Genomic DNA, 22,046 nt, shown 5'->3' on the forward strand with positions numbered 1-22,046 from the left:
ATTCGAAACGTTCAAGCCGTATATAGTAAAACTATAAGCAATAAAAAGGGATTTCTCGGGCGTAGACGCGCTTTTGAGATGGTCTTTGGAAATTGGCATACTTCTTTTCGATCGCCGCAGGTATATGGCGGCTCTACAACATTTTAATCCTGGTACCTGTTGTAGAGTGGCGACTTATAGAGGTAAAATCTTCAACTTCGTATTTTGGACATTCAAACCATGCATTGATGGTTTTGCTCATTTGCCGACCAAAGATATCCATAGATGGTACGCATGTATATGGTGCCTACGACATCAAGCTCCTAATTGCAATAGGAATGGATGCCAATGGGTCAATATTTCCTCTTGCTTTCGCAATTGCCGCTAACGAGAGCAACGACACATGGGGGATCTTTTTGACCCATTTGAAAACTCATGTTATTAAGGATCGTACCGGCATATGCGTCTGATCGTCATAAAGGCATATTGCACAATATGAATAATTTACCGGGGTGGCGGCCTCCTTTGTTTACCATCGATATTGTTTAAGGCACTTGAAGGCGAATTTGCAATCAACGTTTCACAATGGCACTCTAAACAAATTGATGTGGGGGGGGCTGCGATAAAGCATCAACAACGAAAATGGGCTGCAAAATGGATCGATCGGTCGGTGAGTGAACCGCATACGTTTGGTTGATGAAGCTCGATGTTGAAAAATGGACGCTTCGTGCGATGGAGGAAAAAGATGGGGCATGCTCACAACAAACGGCTCGAGTCTTTCAATGACTTGCTGAAATCTGCTCGAGGACTACTGTCACCGCAATGGTGAGAATGACTTTCAAGTGTGGTGGAGCGATTTGTTGTTAGGGCAAGGCGAGCCGGAGCGATATTAGCCGACGGCGGGACATGGATGCCAAAGCCCTTCAAAACTATGGAGCATTATAGACAAAAATGTGAGGCGTCCCAAATGACCGAGTATGACCCGATTCAACATGTGTATGAAGTTAGGACGGGTTATTATAACGGTAAGGGTGGAAACGTGCATACCGTTTATGAGGCAACAAGAATATGCACTTGTGGTAAGTGGCAAACGTACCACATGCCGTGTTCTCATGCTGTCAAGTGCTTCGAGAGAATGAGAAAAACGGTAACAAATTATGTGGCGGGGGAATACAAGGTCCAAAGTTACCTTAGAGCATATTCCGACCAATTCCACCCACTTGGTAATGAAGCTTATTGGCCAAACGAGCCGTTTTCGATGGTTGCTAACAAGGATTACATTAGAAAATTGGGCATTAACTCACGGACTCGTAGACCCAATCAAATGGATGTTAGTGAAAGAACTTACTCTCGCAAGTGCTCTATATGTAAGCAATATGGCCATGACAAGCGTTCGTGTGGGCAACAAGGTCGTGGTAGTACAAGCACGTCTCGAAGTAATAGAGCCTCTAGAACTTGAAGATTGTATTGTTATTGTAATTTATTATTGTATTGCTTTGAATTAGTATTGTAATTAAATGGAATGAATTATTTTTTAATTAGTATAAACCTCTCGTATTGGATGAATTATTATTACAAGTTTCAAAACTTGCTTCGGGGCACTTTAGAACCCCTAAAACGACGATCCAAACGTTTAAGTGGACTTGATGTAATGAGCCGACATTATTGTACGCAAAAAAAGATATTAAGTTTTATATAAAATATTGATATTTTGGAATTTTGAAATATGACTAATCTTTGCCCAAAGTATGGAAAAAAACGTGTTTGGAAAGGTAACGCAAAAAAAAAAAAAAAAAAAAACAGTTTCAGAACATTCACGCACGAAATTCGTGCGTGAAAGGCTCAAACTATATTTTTGCAGTTTGGTCCTTTCACGCACGAATTTCGTGCGTGAATACTACTAATGGAATTTTTTTTTTTTTTTTTGCACTAGTTTGGTTCAACTTTTTATTTTTTGTACTACTTAAGTCGCGGATTACATCCACCCCATTGAGTGTAAAGAGTTCAACACTTGGCGCAGTTTTCTTGCCTAATATTGATTGAGGATTAATCAGGAAAATACTTACTTGGATTAAGTTTGTTGATATCAGATCAAGCAATTAAACTTTTAAAGTTATGAATTAAAGTGAAAACATTATTACTTAACATAATTAAATGGTAAGAATTTATATGAAAAAAATTTGCACTTATAAAATTTGATGTAAATACTATGTGCAAATAACTATTTTGTTGTAAATTAAATTAACCTTTCTGGAGCCTAGGTGGAGTGAACACATTTTGACAGTGACTTGCTCCTAAGTCAGATGTGGTGTAGGCATACGTGGAGAGATGAATTAGGAATGAAAGATATTCGGAACAAGGTAGGAGTTGTGTGGGTCTGAGGAGAGGTAGAGATAAGCCGATAAGTGATTAGACATGACATGCATGGTGCACCAGCAGCTTATCGAGGATATGACCCTAAATAGGAGGATTTGGTGATCTAAAATTAGAGTAGAAAGTTAATAAGTAAAGCGTTGTCTAATTTCTCTTATTATTATTATTATTATTATTATTATTATTATTATTATTCTCTTACTATATTATTCTTCGATTTTTAGTACCACTTGTTGTTTCCTTTGTTTTAGTTATCGTTTCATTTTTGTTTTAGTTATCGTTTCATTATTGTTGCTACTGTTCTTTTCTCCAGTATTTTTATATGGCTTTCTCACTGTGTATTTCTTTTTTGTTTTTTTATATGTGTTACATGAGCCGGGTGTACTATCGGAAACAGCGCCTCTAACCTCACAAGGTAGGAGTAAGGTTACATATACACCCCCTTTTCAGACTCCGCTTATGAAATTACATTGCGTATGTTGTGTTATTTTGCTCCTGAGTTTTCAATTTTAACAAAATTACGCCTCAAAATTTATTTTTAAAAGGAAGCCTTTGGATTCAATAGTACACCAATTTCGGATCCTTAAAGATTTCAAACAGTAACTTGTCTTTTCCTGCTTCATTTAGAATGAACCCGAAACAAAGTTGAGATTACACATATTCAAATCTATAGCCCAGATACGTGAACCAATCGTAAAAAACTTAGGAAACAAAATATTTTATAATTCTCATTATTGAAGATATCTTCAATACATATATTCTTTACATTATTAATTAAAAAAAATATTAACTTAAGCTAAAGAATTTACATTCAGACCTGGAAAAGGCCAGCTCCTTTAACATATTCAGTAAAAGCTAAAGCAACTAACCCTAACATAGCAAATCTTCCATTCCAAATCTCAGCATCAGCACTCATTATCCCACCAGATTTGGATTCAGCAGTAACTCCTTGGAACAGTGGGATAAGTGAAGCCAAAGTGAGCAAAGCACTTGTTCCCAAAAACCATGAAAATCCACCACTTGATAACTGAGCAGATAAATCAGCACCGCTGGCTAGTTCTACACCCATGGCTGCTACAAATCCGATCATTGCTAGCCTACCGTTGATCCTCTCAGGTGCTGGACCACTGAATGAGAACACGTCGATGAAATTGGTGCTTGGCTTTGGCTATTACATACATACACGAATAGAAAAAGAAATGTTAGATTTGTTCTATGCATGACGACATAAAAATATTTACACAATTAAGTTACTTATTAGGTACTAACAGGCAGAACTTTTAATAAAACTTAATTAGTAATTTGAAAAAAAAAGAAAAAAAAAAAGGACTGATCGGAGTAGTAACTAAATTCTCGTATCACAAGTTAAAATTCACTGAGAGGGAAGACAAGATTTAACTTTTCTGATGTTTAAGAAAACGAATACTCGTACTATATATAGGAAAATTTTAATCAAAGGACTGATTCTTTAAGTTGTTGTCTAGAGAGTAGTAAATAATCTCTCTTCAATATTGTTCATGTACTTGCGTGTATTATTTTACATAATAATTGAATACTTACCAAGATCTTTTTTCTCAAAAGATCTTGTTATAGAAATATCCACTTAAAAAAACTTAATTAATGTGAGATATGTAAACTTCTGAAAAAAGTGGTGTAGCAGCAGCATCAGTCAAATTAGGGCTTGTGGATTGCTCCAATTTCTCACCCTCCTGCTTTTTTCATTACTGTTTAATATCACTAATCGCTCAAAAATTCACTAATTTTATTATCAGACTATTAAAATATCAATCATATACTTAGTACTGTTTATGCATGGTAAATTACAAAAAGGTACTGTCCAAATTTGTATGACATACTCGTTTGAAAACGAGTCTTGAAAAGCGAAAAGTATCAAACAAATTGAGACGGAGGAAATAATTTAAATTCCGAGAGTCAAACTTCTTTGTTTTGACGTGAATTCGGACATACAATCTTTAAATTGTTTTAAAAATAACTCATATATTTAAAAACTATATAAAAAGTATTATAAGTAACAATATTAACAATCTAAAATATTTAAAAGGGAATACAAATTAATTGTGGTAAAAAAAAATACTTATTTAACTCTCGAAAAGCGAAATGTGTCTTATAAATTGATACAGATAGAGTACTACTTTTGTTCAATCCAAAAAAGAGTTTATATTTATATACTGACCTCGGACATACACTTAACACGAAGACGTGAATTCTTCTCAAGGTGTGGCAAGTAACAGCTAGGAACAAACTTATTCAGGCTATTATTACTCTGTGAAAAACTTGTGACTGGACTTCCCAAAATCGTGGATTGCATGGCAAATGAAGTCATTTTTCCTCACAAATACTCACTAATAGAAAAAATGTTTTCCTGTTATCTTAGCAGAGACTAAGGATTAGCAAAACACTGAAGAAAGACTTTTTAGGTTACCAAACGAAATTACTCAACTTGATAAGCTTGCCTTGTTAGGTTGGTGGGTATTTATAGTGCATGGGCGAAGGGTAAGAAAGGGAGAAGACAAAAAGGGGTGGATATTTGTGGAGCCACGTAATTAAATTTGGGCCTTTAAGATACCTAAGTCACGTGGACTTATTGGGCTTTTTGCCAAAAGTAACAGGATGATGTGGCCTGCCTTTTCACCCCATATGTGTCCATTATTTTGTGCGGAGTGCCCTTCAAATGCACTACTCTTTAATTTTTGTCCCTCAAATTTTTGGGCTTTAATTTTTGCCTTTACTTAAAATTTTTAGGATTCGGAATTTTCGCTCAATCAAAAATTTTAAAATCACTGATTTGAGGGACCAAAAATAAAGACCACCCCCAGCAATGGGTAATCCTGCAAATTACGATAACATTTTTAAAGAGTCAAAACAATATAAATTGCAGGGAATCAACAACAAAGTCATCATATTATCTTACTATATATATGAACTCCAAACCTTGAATCAAACCTTCAACATTTCTGGGCGTCTATCGAATTAGTCCATTGTCCCGTGTCTCCAGCTGAGAGTGTAGGATAGATATAGTCGATGAGTCAAATCAGCTAAATCTCGAATTGAAGTATTCAACCATCTAAACAACTTGTATTCATTATAGAGTAATGAGTAATGTTAGCAGATGAATATCCAAGAGTGACAGCTGAATTTTGTGTTAAAGGTTTATTTTGCTCATTGATTGATTATGGACAAATAAACTATTGCTTCATGTGTAATTAGATAAAACTTTAAAATAATGGTGATGCAGTACCAACTATTTACAGTTGGAAGTTCTAACTAATTACTAATGTAAGAAGAAGACCATGCCAGAAAATCCTAGACACTTCCACACATAAAAGCCAAATGCCCCACACTACATTTATCATGTACCCCCTTCATTTCATTACTCAAAGCAACTTGTATTCAACTTGTAAGCAGTACAAGTTCAAGTTCTAGGAGGTTCTAGACATATAAGGCAATTCGCAGTAATGCCCTTATTTTGGGGTGGTCTTTAATTTTTGCCCATCAAAATGAAAGTATTTAACTTTTGCCCTTCGCCTAAAATCTCAGGGTTCCGGATTCGAATTTCCGCTGTCAAAAATTTCGTAGGGCATAAACTGGACCCCAACTTATGCCTTAAGTTGGGTTTCAAACTCTGTCAAAAATATATATATATATATATATTGCTGGAATTTTGCAAATCTTATATTAAAGCTAACTTTGGGCAAAAGTTAGCCTTGAAGCAACGTTTGTCTTAAGGCATAAGTTGAAGCTTAAAGCTGCTTTGGGTCAACTTATGTCTTGTGAATCAACTTTGGCCTACTTGAATTCCAACTTATGCCTTACAATTTTTTTAATTTTTTTTATTGAGCCTGAATTTTAACTTGGACGGCTTTAGGTGTTAAGCGAAGAAGCCGAATATTAAATACCACCAATTTGAGGGACAAAAATTAAAGACCATCCCAAAAGAAGGGAAATCCGCGCCAAAAAAAGTTTGCAATTCTCCAAAAATACAGCAATATGGCCTAGAATTTCTATTATTGCGGAATGGACTTTTTACTTAACCAGTCTCGACCACAATTAAGAAAAAATAAGTCAATCAAAAAATAAGTCAATCAAATAACAAAAAGAATCGCAAAATAACAAAGACAACAGCACAACAATAGGATGCGCATCCAGGGAATCGAACCCTGGTCAGTACCGTGGGAGGGTACTATGATACCACTACACCAGATGCGCTTTTTTTTTTCTCAGAGAACCTATTTCCTAATTAATAAAGAGTGAATACGTATTGCTATTTTGGTTTGACAATTGACATTACTTCACACCTCAAAAGAGCCACATTTTGGAGATGGAAGAATTTTTTTCATAATTAACTGATTGTTATGATAAAAGATGACACAAGACAAGTTATCCATGACCTTAGTGTGTATAATTTTGGCTCTTAAGTGCATTCTCGTGATTTTTTAAAATTTTTTTGGCTTTAACCGAGGATGCATTAAAATAAAAACATAAATTAAAGAGTTATTACAATCGCGGGGTAGGTCTAAAAGGTAGTACCCTTAAATTGTCTTTGTTTAGTGAAAGTAGAACAAATGAGTGTGGGGAGTTCCAAAAATATGTTTCTTCCATTGCTGGTTCCTTGCATATTGCTTTGTTTTCCATCACTGGCCAGCTGCTGTATAACTCTGTTGGCTTCACGGAATTTATGTTGTATCCATGGCTTCCATTAGGAACCTGCAATCATTAATTAGATTTGTGTGAGGAGAGTGTATATGAACATTAAGTATTGTGAGTATGTGATCAGTACCTGAGAATCTGCTTCTGCTATCACACTGGAAATAGATTTTTTCATAAAAGCTAATTTGGGCCCCTTCGATAGGGCGTGTATTTCCGCATGTAAAGCTGATTGACAGCTTATATGGGTTGAAATAAGTTAGGCATGACAAAATTATTTTGTGCTAATTTTCTTGTTTACAAGAATTCAGTTTCAGTCGGAAGAAAGGTGAGGTGACACTAAATATTTCTTCATTTTTTTGCGCGGATTGCCCCTCTTTTTGGGTGGTCTTTAAATTTTGCCTCTCATATTTGTGATCTTTAAGTTTTGCCCTTCACTTACAAAGGTGGGCGAATACCTGAGATTCTGGATTCGAACCTTCGCTCAGGCATAAAATAAAATAAAAAATTCGCAAAACAGGGCTGGGGCGTGACTCCTTAAGGAAAAACTAAAGTTATGACTGATGCGGCATAAATAAAAGTCTGCCCCATAAGGCAGAACTTTTCCTTAAGGCATAGATTTTGCCTTATAAGGCAAATTTTTAGTTATGCCTTAAGAAAAAGTTCCGCCTTATGGGGCATACTTTTAATTATATCTTACGGGGCACACTTTTAGTTAAGGCTGAACTAAAAGTATGCCCCATAAGACAGAACTTTTTCGTAAGGCATAACTAAAAGTTTGCCTTGAAAAGGTAAAAAAATAAAATATATGCCTCAAGGCAAAGTCTGCCAGAGGGGGCAGAGCAAAATTCAAACTCTGCCTTGCGAATTTTTTTTTAACTTTTGATTGAGCGGGGGTTCGAACCCGGAACTCAAGGGTTTTAGGTGAAGGGCAAAAATTAAAGATGTAACATCCCGTAAATTCGAGTTAGGTGTGAATGTATGAAACTAGTATAAAGATTATATTTTAGCTATATGAATCCATTCGGGATGAATTCGGGTGATAAACAGTCGTTTTGAAGTCAAACAAGTGAGTTCTTAAGGCCTTCTAAATTCGTCTAAGTCTGAGACAGTCTGTACTTATGGCCAGTTTTAGGGTACTGACGTTAGGAATTTGAGAAAACTCAAAACATGAAAATTGTAGGCCTTTGAAATACCTTTCCAACCTTATATTATGGAGCTCAAACGAAGCTCTGTGCTAGAAGTTATCCCCGTTTTAGTGGACGCTGCGCAGTCTGCGCGAAGTGCCCTTCAGGTGCGTGATCGCGCACCAGAGGCAGTGTTACTGCCTTCGCTGCATGATCACCTGCGCGAAGTGGGCCTCCATCTGCACGGCCGCTCACCGAACACGAGGTTTTAAAAGCCAAACTTCGTTATATTCATTCCCACTTCGTTTTAAACCAATTTGTTTGAGGTAAAGAACCCTAAAGAAGTCTCTCAAGCCCCAAGGATGAAACTCTTCTCTCCCAACCTTCAATATACTTTAAGGTAAGCCTATTCCATGCATTCCAAGTCAATTCCAACATACGCTCATGATCATTAAGCAAGAATTCATTATTCTTAACATCGGGTTTTCAAGAAAACCTAATTAAAGGGATTCAAAACTAGGCTTTGGGATTCTTATTCAAAGTTCATATTTTCATTACAAGTTTGGAGCATTACCAAGTATGTAGAGTTGCTATCTATGTGTGGGAACATCATTGTTCTTCCCCACGCCCTTCTTCCATAAATTATGAAGCTATACGAAAACTAGGGTTTTGACCATGATCATGATAACCCTAGGCCCATGTCCCATGATTATATTATGTATGAATTTGTTAGTAATTCTTCATTGAAGTTCTTGATAATTCCTTATGATTATTGAGAATCTGTCCTAATCTATGAAAAAATTCATGCTTTGCATCCTATGGGTTCTTACATGCAAGCTATGACTATTATGATATTTTCAAGAAATATACTACATGTCTTACAAGTTTTCATGCAATTATATTCTATAATTACTCTCATGCCATGATACAAGATACATACATACTAAATACAAGTCATGCTTTCATGAAACCATGTTTACAAGTTATATCACGAAAATCAAGGGCTTCTTAGCCAACTATATCATGTCCATGTTTTTGGGAGTTGCACAAATTACCGAGAAGGCTCAGATAGCCTGAAACTACGTAACCATTGTAGGATAACGATCGCTCCGCCCAGTTAGGACGATTCCTTAATTTTCCACTGAATGGATTCATCAGGCACGTTACACCTTATACCCTGGCAAGGTATGGGGGCTCTGCTGGTCCGACGAGGTACCAGACTCCACGTACCCACGTGGTGATATCACGTTGTCGGTTTATGAAATGCTCTCCCTATTTACCATGTGTGTGTGAATATATATATATCTATATGCTCATGTTTATCTCCAGGTTTTCAGTTTCACTTCTTATCATGTTATTCCATGTCCCATATTATTTCTTTCAGTTGCTTTACATACCAGTACATTCAATGTGCTGACGTACCATGTGTGTATATATATATATATATATTCATGCTCATGTTTATGTCCAGGTTTTCAGTTTCACTTCTTATCATGTTATTCCATGTCCCGTGTTATTTCTTTCAGTTGCTTTACATACCAGTACATTCAATGTGTTGACGTCCCTTTGCCCGGGGGCCTGCTTTTCACGATGCATGTACTGATTTACAGGACAACATATCTGCTTAGTAGGACTTCGCACTTATCAGCTTTTGGGTGAGCCCCATCTCTTCCGGGGTTTAGACATTTATTATTTATTTATTTTCATGATAATATGTGCATTTAAAAATATACTGGGGGCCTTGTCCCGGCGGGTATGTTTTCATGTTCAGACTTATGTTAGAGGTTTCGTAGACTAGACAAGTCAGTTATGTTATGTCAGACTTTCGGAGTCGTATAGCCATTTTTGGCTCATTCATGTTATTTCCGCACTCATATTTAAACAAGTATTTTTATTGAGTATCATGACTTGTTACGTTTTATAGAAGCTCATCATGCATTCACGTTATATTCCGCTCATGTTATGCCCCATGATGATTCAGCAAGCCATGTGGTTCGCTCGGTCACATACAGTAAGGCACCAAGTGCCGTGTTTCGCCCAGGTCCATGGTTCGGGGTGTGACAAAAGACCGCCAATTTTAGGGGCAAAAGTTAAAGACCATCCCAAAAGAAGGGCAAGAATTGCCCATATTTCTTCTAGGCAGGGCCGGCCCAAGGGTAAGGCAGCCCAAGCAGTTGCTTTAGGCCTGCCATTATGTGGCCCCAAAATTTTCTTGTAAGTAGTACATTTTATTTAGAAAACGAAAAAAGCTCAAATATGTCATCGAATTATCGGCAATGACTCATTTATGACACTCGTCAATAGTTTGGGTCATTTATGCTATTGAACTATGGGAAATGGCTCATTTATGCCGCTCATCAATAGTTTGGCTCATTTATACCATCGCTTGTTACCAAAAGAACTCATCCATGCCATTTTTCATTAACGCCGATTTTACAATACCAGATATGACACGTGGGCTCTAACTAATGAATAAAAAATCGCAAGGCAAGGCTTTCCAAAAAGTCTGTCTTATTGCCTTAAGGCATAACTGAAAGTTTACCTTATAAGGCAAAGTCTGCAGTCTCCGGCAGACTTTTAGTTATACTTTAAGGCAAAGTCTGCCGCACAAGGCAGGCTTTTTGCAAAGTCTTACCTTGCGAATTTTTTTATATTTTTATAACTAAGCCGGGATTCGAACCCAAAAATTAAAGACCACCCCCAACGAGGACAGTCGTGCAAATTGCCCAAACAACCCAACTAAAACCCCAGCCCAAAAGAATCACTCCAGTAACAATTTATAAGACGCATGCAATAGAGTCTTCTTTCAACAGTGAAACTGTCAAATATTTGCCTCCCTTCAACTCTCAAAATAGAGCAAACCTACAAACTATATTGCTAAGTTTTCATCAAACTATATTGCTAATCTTGAACAATGCCTACACTTCCAATAGAACTAATTGTTGAAATCCTGTCAAGGCTTCCGGTTAAAACCCTCTTGAAGTTCAGGTGTGTCTCAAAATCCTGGCTTGCTTTAATCCGTAGCCCTGAATTTGTCAAAACCCATCTTAATGTATCTGCTAAAAACAAAGACTACACACACCATAGGCTTGTGTTGACTGAGACAATTAATTTATTTAGTTCTTTTAATATCCAATACATACTTAGGGACTGTTCTATTAGCTCTTTACGTAATAATTCTGGGATTGAGGCATCTGACTTGAATTATCCCATGAAGAACCAACAACAAAGCGTTTGTGTTGTGGGTTCGGTTAATGGATTGATTTGTCTTGCCATTAAGGACACGGACTTGGTTCTATGGAATCCATCAATTAGATTGTTCAAGAATTTGCCTGATTCTGGGCCTTCAGTAACCGGTGATTACCATTTCGATAGTTGCATATATGGTTTTGGATATGATGAGTCCAATGATGATTATAAGGTAGTAGGTGTGCTTTGGAACAGATATAAACTCTGGCATCCTCTTGAGGTCAAAATATATAGTTTAAAGAGTAATTCTTGGAGAAGTATGGATGATATTCCGGATGGGTTGTGATTGGGTAAACAATGTAAGGATGGGTTGCGATTGGTTAAACCATGTAAGTTTGTAAACGGGAAGCTTCATTGGGCTGGGGAACTTCATTGGGCTAATAGTATTAATGGTCCTTTCCATAAGGGCTGGAACATTATTTCTTTTGATTTGGCTGATGAGAAATGGGGAAAGGTGGAGCCGCCCCGCTATGGAGGAGAAGGAGACTTTTCGTTGAAGCTTGACATGTTGGGAAGTGATCTTTCTGTCAGGTTTTGTAGCTATGTGACAAGTCAGGCAGATCTGTGGGTTATGAGAGAGTATGGGGTTAAAGAGTCTTGGACAAAGAAGTATACCATATATCTTTGTTATGGGTATTCTTCTTTTACTTCTCAAACACTTTGCATGTCAAACAAAGGTGATATATTGTTTGTGCCTGGATCGACTTTAACGGTACACAATCCAGAGGATGAACCTATCAGATATCCAAAGGTTACCAACTTTGGTTTTTGTGTTGCGGTGGACATCTACATTGAAAGACTAGTTTGTGCCCCCCTTTACAGAAAGAACCGATCACAACAAGAACGAACGCTGCAGAAGCTAAGATGGTGACAATATTGTAGATAATGACTTGTAAGAGTTCAACTCGATACATATTTTCGGTTTCTTTTTCAATTATAGAGAAAGACATTGCATGTTCTATGGACATCTTCACACCACATCTGCTTGGAGATCTTATTTGTCCTTTTCCTTTTTGCATATTTTCATGAAATAACTTCTTTTTTGTGACAGTTATTTGGTGTTTTAAGGGAATGTGATGTCCCTCTAGATAGAGTAAGAATAAAGAGCGCCAGGGACATGAAAATAATGCAAGGTGAATGTGCCACTAACACTAGGCATAGCCTTTGCCAGGATTCTAGGGCCTTCATTACTAACCCTCTTTAACTGAAACTGAATAAGGAACTAGGAACCATGTAATAAGAATTAAGGTCTGATATAGTATCTAGTAGGAACCATGTAATAAGAGTTAAGGTCTGATATAGTATCTAGTTTGGTGGTTTTCCTTGTCGCTTACATGTAATCTTTTTTTACTTGCATAGAAGCACAGTGGAATATACGAGAAAGAGATATTTGAATGAACTTAGTTCAGTCAGAATTGCGGTAGATGGAAGAGAAGACACGTGTTGGAATGTGGATCGTTTGGAGAGATTTTGAAGGGGTAGAGAGGAACTTTGGACAATTGAGAAGTAGTGTCTTATCCCTTATAGGTGCACCGATGAGGTCCCTTATGTATAGAAATTGGCTGTCTTTTGTAAAGAATCATATCTTTTTGTAGGTTTTCTACTTTGGGGTATACCTGTCGGCTGTTGTATACAGGCTTTGTTATGCCAAAATTTTCAAAAAAAAAAAAAAAATCAAGTATTACTTTATGGGAAAAAATAGAGGGCCCTATTTAATTAAGTTTAGATAGAGGTTCAACTTTTTGGTCATATTTGTTATTTTGAAAAGTAATTAGTCCTACTATAGAACTCGTTATCTTGTTTCTAAATAAAGCGGCAAATTGTAATCCCTATGTTTCATGTTATGTGGCACTTTTTGCTTCTTAATATGTTCCAAAAAGAGAAAACTGTTGGAAGAACAATAACAAAAGCAAGAATAAGTGATAGAGAATGTCAGATTGAGACGACAAATCTACCTGCAATGATTATGAGAGTGATGTGGGACTGGAGATATTTGGGTAATCGAAGAAAGAAAGAAATAAATTCTGATTTAAGTGCTGGGGGTCCTAATCCAATTTACTTTCCAAGTTCTTTTATGTATATTACTATCTTAAACAGAGCTGGAAACAGTGTTGATACCTTGTTTTGACAAAATTGTTGTAGTCATCACTCATTACAATAACTTGCTGAATTTTCAAAATTTCATGGTTTGCCAAAGTTAAGAAACTAGTGCCTTTGTTTAATGCATCTCAAGTAATACTGGTCATTGACTCAACTGTTATTGACAATCTGAAATGTTTTCTTGACCTCTTGATACAATTGATCAAGCAACGGAAGGAAATACAGGGGAGGGATCATAATAAATCCCTGTAAGAATAAAATCTTGACCTCTTGATACACTTGATGGGAGCTCAATGTACATTGTCGTGAAATGAATATTGTTCTTTTGTGATAACAAGGAAAGTCTCGTTTTAATTGGTGTTTGTATATGACCGTGCTCGAGGACAGTCATACGTGTTGCACCTTATCAAGTTATCATATACACCACTTTTACTAGAATCATGACAGATCAGTAGGGTGTTTTCATTTCAACTATTGAACTATCAGGAAGTAAAAGCTGTTATTAAGAACAATCAATCCACCTACTGCTTACTGCATGCATCTTGATGATGAAGCATGGTATTCCCCTTACTTACGTTCATCCGTTATGTTAATTTTCTTTTATGTGTATAAAGCAAGGGTTACCTATGCTGGTCTTTACTACATATTGATCTTACCTGTGCCGCTTAGATTTGTAATGTATTGCTGTAACCAAAATCTAGCAGCAGCCTGGGCATTTTATATGCTAAAAAGATTTTCGCCATTTTTAGCTGAACGCCCAGCTTTTGTTTTCCAGGGTTTCTAACAAAATATATAGTCGTTTCTCAAGGTATTATGTATATAAATTAAAAAAAAAAAAAAAAAAATCAAGTTAACGTGGTCCGCTGTCCCCTCACTTCCCCGAAGTCCGCCTCTGAAAGCAGTAGGTAATGTAATTTTTGCTACATGTTAATCGTATCCCGTGTGTGGGGATAATATGCTTGTGCTGCTTTCTAAATCTTCACTTCTTTTTTGGAATAATTAAATCTACATTGTTTTTACTTGTCATTAAGTATCAGTGAGGTGTTCTGTTAATTGTTATGTATTATTTACCTTTCAGGAGCTGAAAGCCGATGTTATGAACAACTAATCCACCCCCTACTGATGGCACGGATCAAGATGATGAAGCATGGTGTTCCCATGTTCTCAATGTTCATTACTATGTCCTAATGTTACTGCCATGTTCAGAGAGCAAGACATATATTTATTATGATCTTATTTCTGCTAGTAGCTGATCACTCTTTACTTGATTAAAAAAAAAAAAAAAAAAATCTGCTCGCTAATTGCTTATCATATTTTATGCGTAACTTGGTCATTGGAGGTTCTTCTCAGCTTCTCTTGAATGTTTGTAGATGGTATTAGATTGAGATTGATCTGCTACTTATATTTATGATAATGCTTAGATTTGTTCAAGTTGTAATCTATTCTTACCTAGTCAAAGAAAAGGATAACAAAAAGAAGGAAAAGAAATACAGAGCTTATCCATTGATCCATAGCAAAAACAAAGTGGAAAAATAATAAGGATTACACAGTAATACATCCTGGGCAACTTGCCTGAAAAATTTCTCTGTTAAACTGACATAACGCCTTATTGGGCCACAGCTTAAAGAAGTAATCATCTATTACAGTATCAGCATAGCTTGAAAACTACGTAATATTTATGATTATCTAATATGAGAATAAGAATCTAAATAGATCTTAAACAAAACCCTTGCTTAAGATTTAATAGTGTTACCCAAAGCTTATCTTCTGAAGTTTTTTTTATTTTTATTTTATTTTTAACTTTTTCATTCTATTCTGGTTAATATTTATCTTGGGACTTTTGACTGTGATTGTTCCGGGACTATAAATAGGAGCGTCGACTAGATTACTTCTGCCAAACATTTGAAAGAAGATATAACCCGCAATCTAGTAAGTTTGGTTCAAATTCTATATTTGTCTTAAAAGAAATCCATTTAATACGTAGTACAAATTATTATTTATAATCCCATAACTCAAAAGAATTAGAATTTCAAATCCATAAACTTCAAAACTTGGCTCCGCCTCTATAGATATGCCTGTCAACTCCTGCCAGTCGAAAATGCTTAGTAAATGTTGGTGAGTGAAAAATTCACTAGACATGGTAAAATGACTGCTTGTGGTGACAAACCTCGTTTGGCACACAGGGAAATAGATGAATTGGGGGACCTTAAAGCTCAGGTATGTGGCCTGCAAGTTCATGCAAACCAGGAGATCACAATTACATGTAGGCTGAACGACACATGGTTCCTCCTTTAGTCTTTGACGCAAAAAGTTACAAGTAAAAACTAAAAGAGCGCCGCTTCTGCATATTTGAGTAGCGGTGTTCATAGTTTGGATAAATCCGAACATTTTGTTCTTATATTTTGAAATTTTCAAATTCGAAATTAGATTTTGGATTTAATTTTTAAAATTTTTGGATTTTGGATCAAATTTCGGATTTGGAACTTCGGATTTTTGAATATCCAAAAACCAAATTTCTCATACCTTAAGTTTAGCCTACCCGACTATCCATTAGATATTGGGCCTTACTTGTATGTCCAATCTAATAAGTCAAATATACCCTACTCATTACATATCAACGCATATATTCAACGAGGAACTATATATTAAGGTAATTTGGTATTAATATTTTATTTGGTAGTTCATTTGTAAGAAGAAGAAGTAGCAATTCAACTTATAAGCTGAACCGAAAATTCGAATTATCCAAATCGATTTATTCAAAATCGAACTTAAGAAATCCGATCCAATCTGAGCGTATTTGGATCGAATTCGGATTACATTTTATGAAATCCAAAAATCGAAAATATAATCCAAAATATGCTAAACCCAATCTGACCCGACCGATGAACCGGCCAATAATTAAGGGACTATTAATGTTTCACATTGATATTTAAAGAGAGATAAGGGTAAAAAACACATCTAAACTATCACCTTTTTTTGTGTTTCATACCCGAACTATTCGAAGTGAGCAAAACACATCTGAACTATCACTATATAGTTAGCAAAATACATCTAAATGCTGACTAGACTAAAATGTCGACCTCACTCTCCTAAATGCGCGTGAAGCAAAATTTTTCCCAAAAAATTTCGTCCATTTGGCATATGTAACTGCTATATATTTGCTGGCTCATTATTATTTTTATTTGATAAAATTTTTTAATTAATTCTTTAAAACCCTAAGCTCTCCCTTTTCTTCTTCATCATTTCTCAACCATTTTTCTTTATTTTTTCTTCTCCTGTGCAGATTTTTTTCATTTATTTCTTTTTCATTATCAACCTTATTCTTCATTTTCTTCTTCTGTAAGGGCTAATAAGCTTTTCTCCTCCTTTTGTTTCCCTTCATCTTCTTGGGGAAAATTGGAGCTCAATGGGGGAAAGCAAGACACCAACCATGGCAGAGACGAGATCACGGTCGGAGAAGAAGAGAATTTCCAGTGAGAATTTTACAAACGGTGAGACCCATTAAATTTTTACAATGACCGTGTTTTCTAATTTTACCCAAATATATTACCCCTTAACTTTTAACCTTTATTTATCCATGTGGAATTAACTTCTGCCACGGTAGAATTATTTATCCACGTAAAGTGCCAAGTGGCACTATTTTTAAACCAAAAAAGAGAGTGCAGTACACTGTACACTCAACATCATATATAAGTTCAGGTATGTTTTACTAACTATATAGTGATATTTTAGGTGTGTTTTGCTTACTTCAAATAGTTCAAGTATGAAACACAAAAACAAAAAAAAAAAAAAAGATAATTTAGATGTGTTTTTTACCCTTATGTCTATTTAAAAGAACCATTTTAATCCAATGGCTAGACTTAAGGGACTAGTAGTTTGGTCTTTTTCTCTATTAGACGTCAATAAAAAGAAAAGTAACGTCTACTGTGTTCTCACAATCACACAAAACCTTGCTAATACGTTGCAAATATTAAACTTCAAGAGCTTCAAATTTCTCAAACAGAAATGGGATCTAAAGGAAATGACCCAAAAAGGAGCAAACCCACAAACCATTCTCCATTTCCATCAACTTCAATGCAATTTTCAAGCTTATCAATCCCAACCCTTCCACCAGAACTCATCACTGAAATCTTGTCCAGGCTTCCTGTGAAATCCCTGTTGAAATTCAGGTGTGTTTCAAAATACTGGCTTGATGTAATTTCTAGCCCTGAATTTATCAAGACGCATCTCAGTTTATCCTTTAATAACAAGGAATACACCCATAATATGTTTATGTTTATGTTTGATCGTGGTTTGACTCTTCAATGTTGTACTCTTAGGTCTTTATTTTATCAGCCTGTTACTGAGGCATTTGACTTGGATTATCCCATGAAAGGCAATGATTTATACACCAAATTGCCTAGGTCTGATTGGATTTTAGGTTCTGTCAATGGGTTGATTTGTCTTGCCGCCGGGAAGAATGACTTGTTTATAGGGAATCCATCAATTAGAAAGTACAGGAAATTGCCTGATCCAAGACCTAGATTGAAGAAGTTTGTTAGCTCGCCGATATATAGTTTTGGATATGATGAGTTTCATGATGATTATAAAGTTGTTGGTGTTTTTTATAGTTATGACAGTTCTGATCATGCTGAAGTAAAAATATATAGTCTAAAAAGTGATTCTTGGAGAAGTCTTGATGATTGTCCAAGTGAGGTCCTATTAGTTGGTTCGGGTAAGTTTTTGAATGGGAAATTTCATTGGGATGTCGACGGGAAAATCATTTCTTTTGATTTGGGTGAGGAGAAATGGGGAAAGACGATGAAGCAGCCCTGCTATGGAGAAGGAGATTTCGTTATATGGTTGACAGTGTTGGCAAGTGATCTTTCTATCTTTTGTGATTATATGCGAACTCTTCTAGATGTTTGGGTTATGAAGGAGTACGGGGTTAAAGAATCTTGGACAAAAATGTATACCATCAACTGTCCTGGTGATGAAGTGGATATTTGTCATCTACTTTGTCCGCTCTTATTTACGTCAAAAAAGGGTGAAATTTTGGTTGTGTTTGGTTCAGTTTCCATGATATACAATCCTAAGGATGAATCAATTAGATATTCAGAGGTTATTAATAACTTTGATGGTGATTATGAGGCGGAAATATACGTTGAAAGCCTAGTTTCTCCTTTTTCTACACAAGGGCTTGAGGATGCAAGGAAAAGAAAAAGCCTGAAAAACATCAGATCAAGATAATCATGTAACAAATAACTTGTAAGACTGCTTTTTTTCCCTCAAGTGCTATTAAATTTTGTTTGCTATGCATATGTGGAGGACATCTTTAAATTGTGTTCCTAGGAGATTTTGTTAGTCATTTTCATATACAAGGAACAACAATTTTATTCTTTTAACTTCGAACTGAATGACGCGGACAGATTTTCTCTTGTTTAGCAGTGTTTGAGGGAATGTTGTGCCTCTAGACAGAGTAAAAATAAAGAGCACTACGAAGATGGAACTCATGGTAGGTGAATGCACCGATAACTGCGAGGTCCTTCCCAAGTTTTGTTGGGGTGAAAACTTAATAGGCAAAAAGAAGAAACTTGGTTGTTCTGTAACAGGGATTACGGTTAGCCTAGTATCTGGTTTTGGATTTTTCCGTTGCTGCTAATAGCTAACAGTTGAAGGTATCAAGCAATACATAGCAAAAAGGATTGGGAAAAGTTGAGGCCCGTGTAGAAATCCATCTTTAGAATCTTTATGCTTGTCGACTTGGCACTGTTCTGTCAACTGATATAGTCAGTTGCACAAGGCTCGAGACAATAAATTTAAGCATAAATCATTTTACCATAACAGTAAAATTAGAAAATGAATCTAATCTGATTAGCTAATATGATGAGTAGGAATCCATAATCATGAACCGAGCCCATGTTTAGGATTTATCGTTAGTGCTACTGATCATAAAATATTTGATACTATTTCTCTTGAATAGCGGTTATGGTCTTTGGCCAAAAACATTCATGAAATATACCCTCAACCTAAACTATCTCCTTAAAGTATTCATATGAACAAAAAAATCTTTCCTGGAATGAAACTTTGTTACGATGAGCCATAGTCCTTGCCAGGGTCATTGTTTGATCTAGGGCTTTCATTGCTAATCCCTTTTAAAGTGAGATTTAATAGGGAAAAAGAAATCGTAAATAAGAGTTAAGTTCTGATTTAGTATCTTGTCTTGGTGGGTCTCCTAGTTGTCAATAGCTTACTGTTCTTTCTTCGGCATTATATTTTCAATATATACTTGTTTGGCCAATCAAGGCTTAACCTTGTTTCACTTTAGCAGTAAATGACATTAGTAAGAATGGATTGAATTAAAAGAAAGCAACTGAGAGTACTGTACTGCCTTCTTCCACCTCTAAATCAACTCGCTACCCACTTTGGGCAGCATAATATGTTGGATGTGGATCAATATGAGTGGTATATTGCCTTTAACTTAGTATTATTTATTATTCTTTTGGATGTATGATAGACTAAATATACCACCCTTTTGGTGTAGACATCAGATTAGTTAACTAGAAGCTCTTTGACATGCCTCAAGTATATATATATATATATATATATATATATATATATATATATATATATATATATATATAGTTGGTAGGGGAATGTACTTAACTAGGCAGGCCGTTTCACATGAAAGTTATTTTTGCTGCATGCACTGCTTTCTACATCTACGCTACTTTTACTTGTCATGTGACATTCACTGAAGTGCTTTATTAACTTCTATGTATTATTGAGATTTCAGGAAGTGAAAGCTGTTGGTAAGAACAAAGGATCTATCCGCTTGTTTGACTGCTTGAATCAAAATAGTGAAGCCTGGGTTTTCCCCTGTTCCCAATGTTCATTGAATCTACTGTTATTTCCATGTGCATAGCAGAAGACTTACCTATGTTACCTATATTTGCTGATTGGATATCCCATTTTGTCGTCGTTGTAGCTTGAATGTGTCACGAGAGAAAGGTTGAACAAGCTGCTCATTCCATTGTATCTGTTGAATTTAGTATCTTGAGACTGTCAAATTTCTTTTTTATGTCACGCATCTTGAGATTGATTGGAAATACAAGTTGAATCTTTAAGAGCTTTACAATGTCATCTGTTAACAATAGCAACAGAGTTCGAAGATTAACATATAACTCAGCCCACTTTTGCTCACCAAAATTTGAATCAACCCGCCTATTTGACACTGAATATTCAATGCAAAAATCATTAATACAGCTAAGTATAGATACATATCGGAACAATTGTGAACTTGTATTAGGAAATACCTTCTAATTTTTAATTTGTTTCCTTCTTTTACCGATATTTGGCCAACAAATTGACTACATATTGCCAATGACTAGAATTTACCTATTCATCAGCTACTTCCCAACTAACAAATGCTGAAACCTAGTCCTAGTATCCATCCCTGTTAGGACATTTACATAGTTCTCTTCAAATTCAAGTGCATTTCGAAATCCTGGTATGTGTTAAATCTTTAGACCTGAATTCTTCACGATCCATCTCAGTGTTTCCGCTTATGATGTGGCGATGTTTAGCTGGAAAGTTTTGGGGAAACAACCAATAAATAATACTTAATTAAGCAAATAAGAACACGAGAAAATGTTACTGCCTATAATTACTAAATGCATCAGAAAATGATCAAAATAGGAGCACCAGTTCCTTCTTTTATGAGCTGATTTACCACATAAACTATCGCATGTATGATTTGGTATAGTGTGGGAAAATTTATGTGATGACAACTTTGTGAAGATATCTCTTTCCATGGATCTCTTTGGCTGGAACAGGGTCCTTAATTTCTTTCAAATCGTCAGGCATAAGCCAAACCGATAATGAAAATGAAAATAAGGCATGTAAATAAAGATGGAAGTATCTTAGTTCCATTACCAAAAGTAATAATATCTTGAGTCCTTCAAGTGTTGAATTCGTTCAGACGTGCTCCTCTAAGTACACACTACATCACACCCAGGTGTCATTTGCTAAATAAGTAAAGCAACTAGAAAGAAGCGTAACGAATGAGAGTCGTTGAAACTAGCATATTGGGAGATTTCCAACATTTGAAAGTGTCTTATCACATTTGCAATGCATGTTTTTAGCCCCTTTGATACTATTTTCTTTCACAAACTTTGTTTACTGTTCTTAGGAGATTGACTAATGGTCCAAACAAGTTTAACTGAAGTGAAGGCAAGATAAAGTGGTGGACAAAGAAGAAATCGTATGTCAATTAACTAAACCAAGAAACAATTGGAACGACATGTTCTTCTTGTTGCAGGAGCCAAGCCCAGCAATTGAACAAGAGTACAATCACAATTTGCAGCTAAATTGGCCAAAAGTGACAAGTTTTGTTCTTCGTTAGGTTCTCTTTGCTGGTTGGATGGATAATCTGAACATAAATCTCAAATAAGTGAGCATATATTAGCAAATTTAGTATGTTAATACAGAGAAAGAACTTTGAATTATTCTGTAGCTGCTTCTCAATGATCTTCAACTCTTGATGAAAGAATCCATAAAGTTTTTGAAGACCAA

At 35.8% G+C, this 22,046-nt stretch overlaps 3 protein-coding genes and 1 non-coding gene across 8 annotated transcripts; 2 read left to right on the forward strand and 2 right to left on the reverse strand.

Annotated features, from left to right (window-relative positions):
- Positions 1–3,054: 3,054 nt before the first annotated feature.
- Positions 3,055–4,813, reverse strand: LOC132046811 (early light-induced protein, chloroplastic-like). Its single transcript, XM_059437572.1, has 2 exons — positions 4,547–4,813; positions 3,055–3,520 (listed from the first exon to the last, which is right to left on the reverse strand). The coding sequence occupies exons 1-2, from the start codon at positions 4,694–4,696 to the stop codon at positions 3,164–3,166; spliced, it is 507 nt and encodes a 168-aa protein (XP_059293555.1). The 5' UTR covers positions 4,697–4,813; the 3' UTR covers positions 3,055–3,163.
- Positions 4,814–6,508: 1,695 nt separating this feature from the next.
- TRNAG-CCC (transfer RNA glycine (anticodon CCC)) lies at positions 6,509–6,579 on the reverse strand. Its single transcript has one exon. It is a non-coding gene; the product is annotated as a tRNA-Gly (tRNA).
- Positions 6,580–10,942: 4,363 nt separating this feature from the next.
- Positions 10,943–14,817, forward strand: LOC132046821 (F-box/kelch-repeat protein At3g23880-like). Of its 3 annotated transcripts, none has more exons than XR_009412780.1 (2): positions 10,943–12,285; positions 14,572–14,817. XR_009412780.1 is itself a non-coding variant. In XM_059437583.1 (1 exon), exon 1 carries the CDS (start codon positions 11,059–11,061, stop codon positions 11,677–11,679), a length of 621 nt encoding a protein of 206 aa, XP_059293566.1. In that variant the 5' UTR covers positions 10,943–11,058; the 3' UTR covers positions 11,680–12,360. The 3 variants fall into 3 exon arrangements, 1 of the variants encoding a protein (XP_059293566.1); XR_009412782.1 differs by lacking the exon at positions 14,572–14,817 and adding an exon at positions 12,753–14,537; XM_059437583.1 differs by lacking the exon at positions 14,572–14,817 and having other exon boundaries at positions 10,943–12,360.
- A 2,568-nt stretch (positions 14,818–17,385) lies between these two features.
- LOC132046837 (F-box/kelch-repeat protein At3g23880-like) lies at positions 17,386–21,974 on the forward strand. Of its 3 annotated transcripts, none has more exons than XM_059437620.1 (2): positions 17,386–18,740; positions 21,664–21,974. In XM_059437620.1, the coding sequence occupies exon 1, from the start codon at positions 17,499–17,501 to the stop codon at positions 18,720–18,722; it is 1,224 nt and encodes a 407-aa protein (XP_059293603.1). In that variant the 5' UTR covers positions 17,386–17,498; the 3' UTR covers positions 18,723–18,740; positions 21,664–21,974. The 3 variants fall into 3 exon arrangements, with proteins under 3 accessions (XP_059293603.1, XP_059293594.1, XP_059293584.1); XM_059437611.1 differs by lacking the exon at positions 21,664–21,974 and adding an exon at positions 20,262–21,646; XM_059437601.1 differs by lacking the exon at positions 21,664–21,974 and adding an exon at positions 20,269–21,646 and having other exon boundaries at positions 17,387–18,740.
- Positions 21,975–22,046: the final 72 nt, after the last annotated feature.

Source organism: Lycium ferocissimum, chromosome 1 (genome assembly GCF_029784015.1).
Source record: "Lycium ferocissimum isolate CSIRO_LF1 chromosome 1, AGI_CSIRO_Lferr_CH_V1, whole genome shotgun sequence".
Classification (NCBI taxonomy): domain Eukaryota; kingdom Viridiplantae; phylum Streptophyta; class Magnoliopsida; order Solanales; family Solanaceae; genus Lycium; species Lycium ferocissimum.

What these genes read in the sequence shown, in the direction of transcription:
- LOC132046837 (XM_059437620.1), top strand. Translation starts at nt 17,499, where the DNA reads ATGGGATCTAAAGGAAATGACCCAAAAAGGAGCAAACCCACAAACCAT.
- LOC132046811 (XM_059437572.1), bottom strand. Translation starts at nt 4,696, where the DNA reads ATGACTTCATTTGCCATGCAATCCACGATTTTGGGAAGTCCAGTCACA. An exon ending in GTGTTAAGTGTATGTCCGAG is followed by an intron (nt 3,521 to 4,546) that starts GTCAGTATATAA and finishes TGTATGTAATAG; the next exon opens with CCAAAGCCAAGCACCAATTT.
- LOC132046821 (XM_059437583.1), top strand. Translation starts at nt 11,059, where the DNA reads ATGCCTACACTTCCAATAGAACTAATTGTTGAAATCCTGTCAAGGCTT.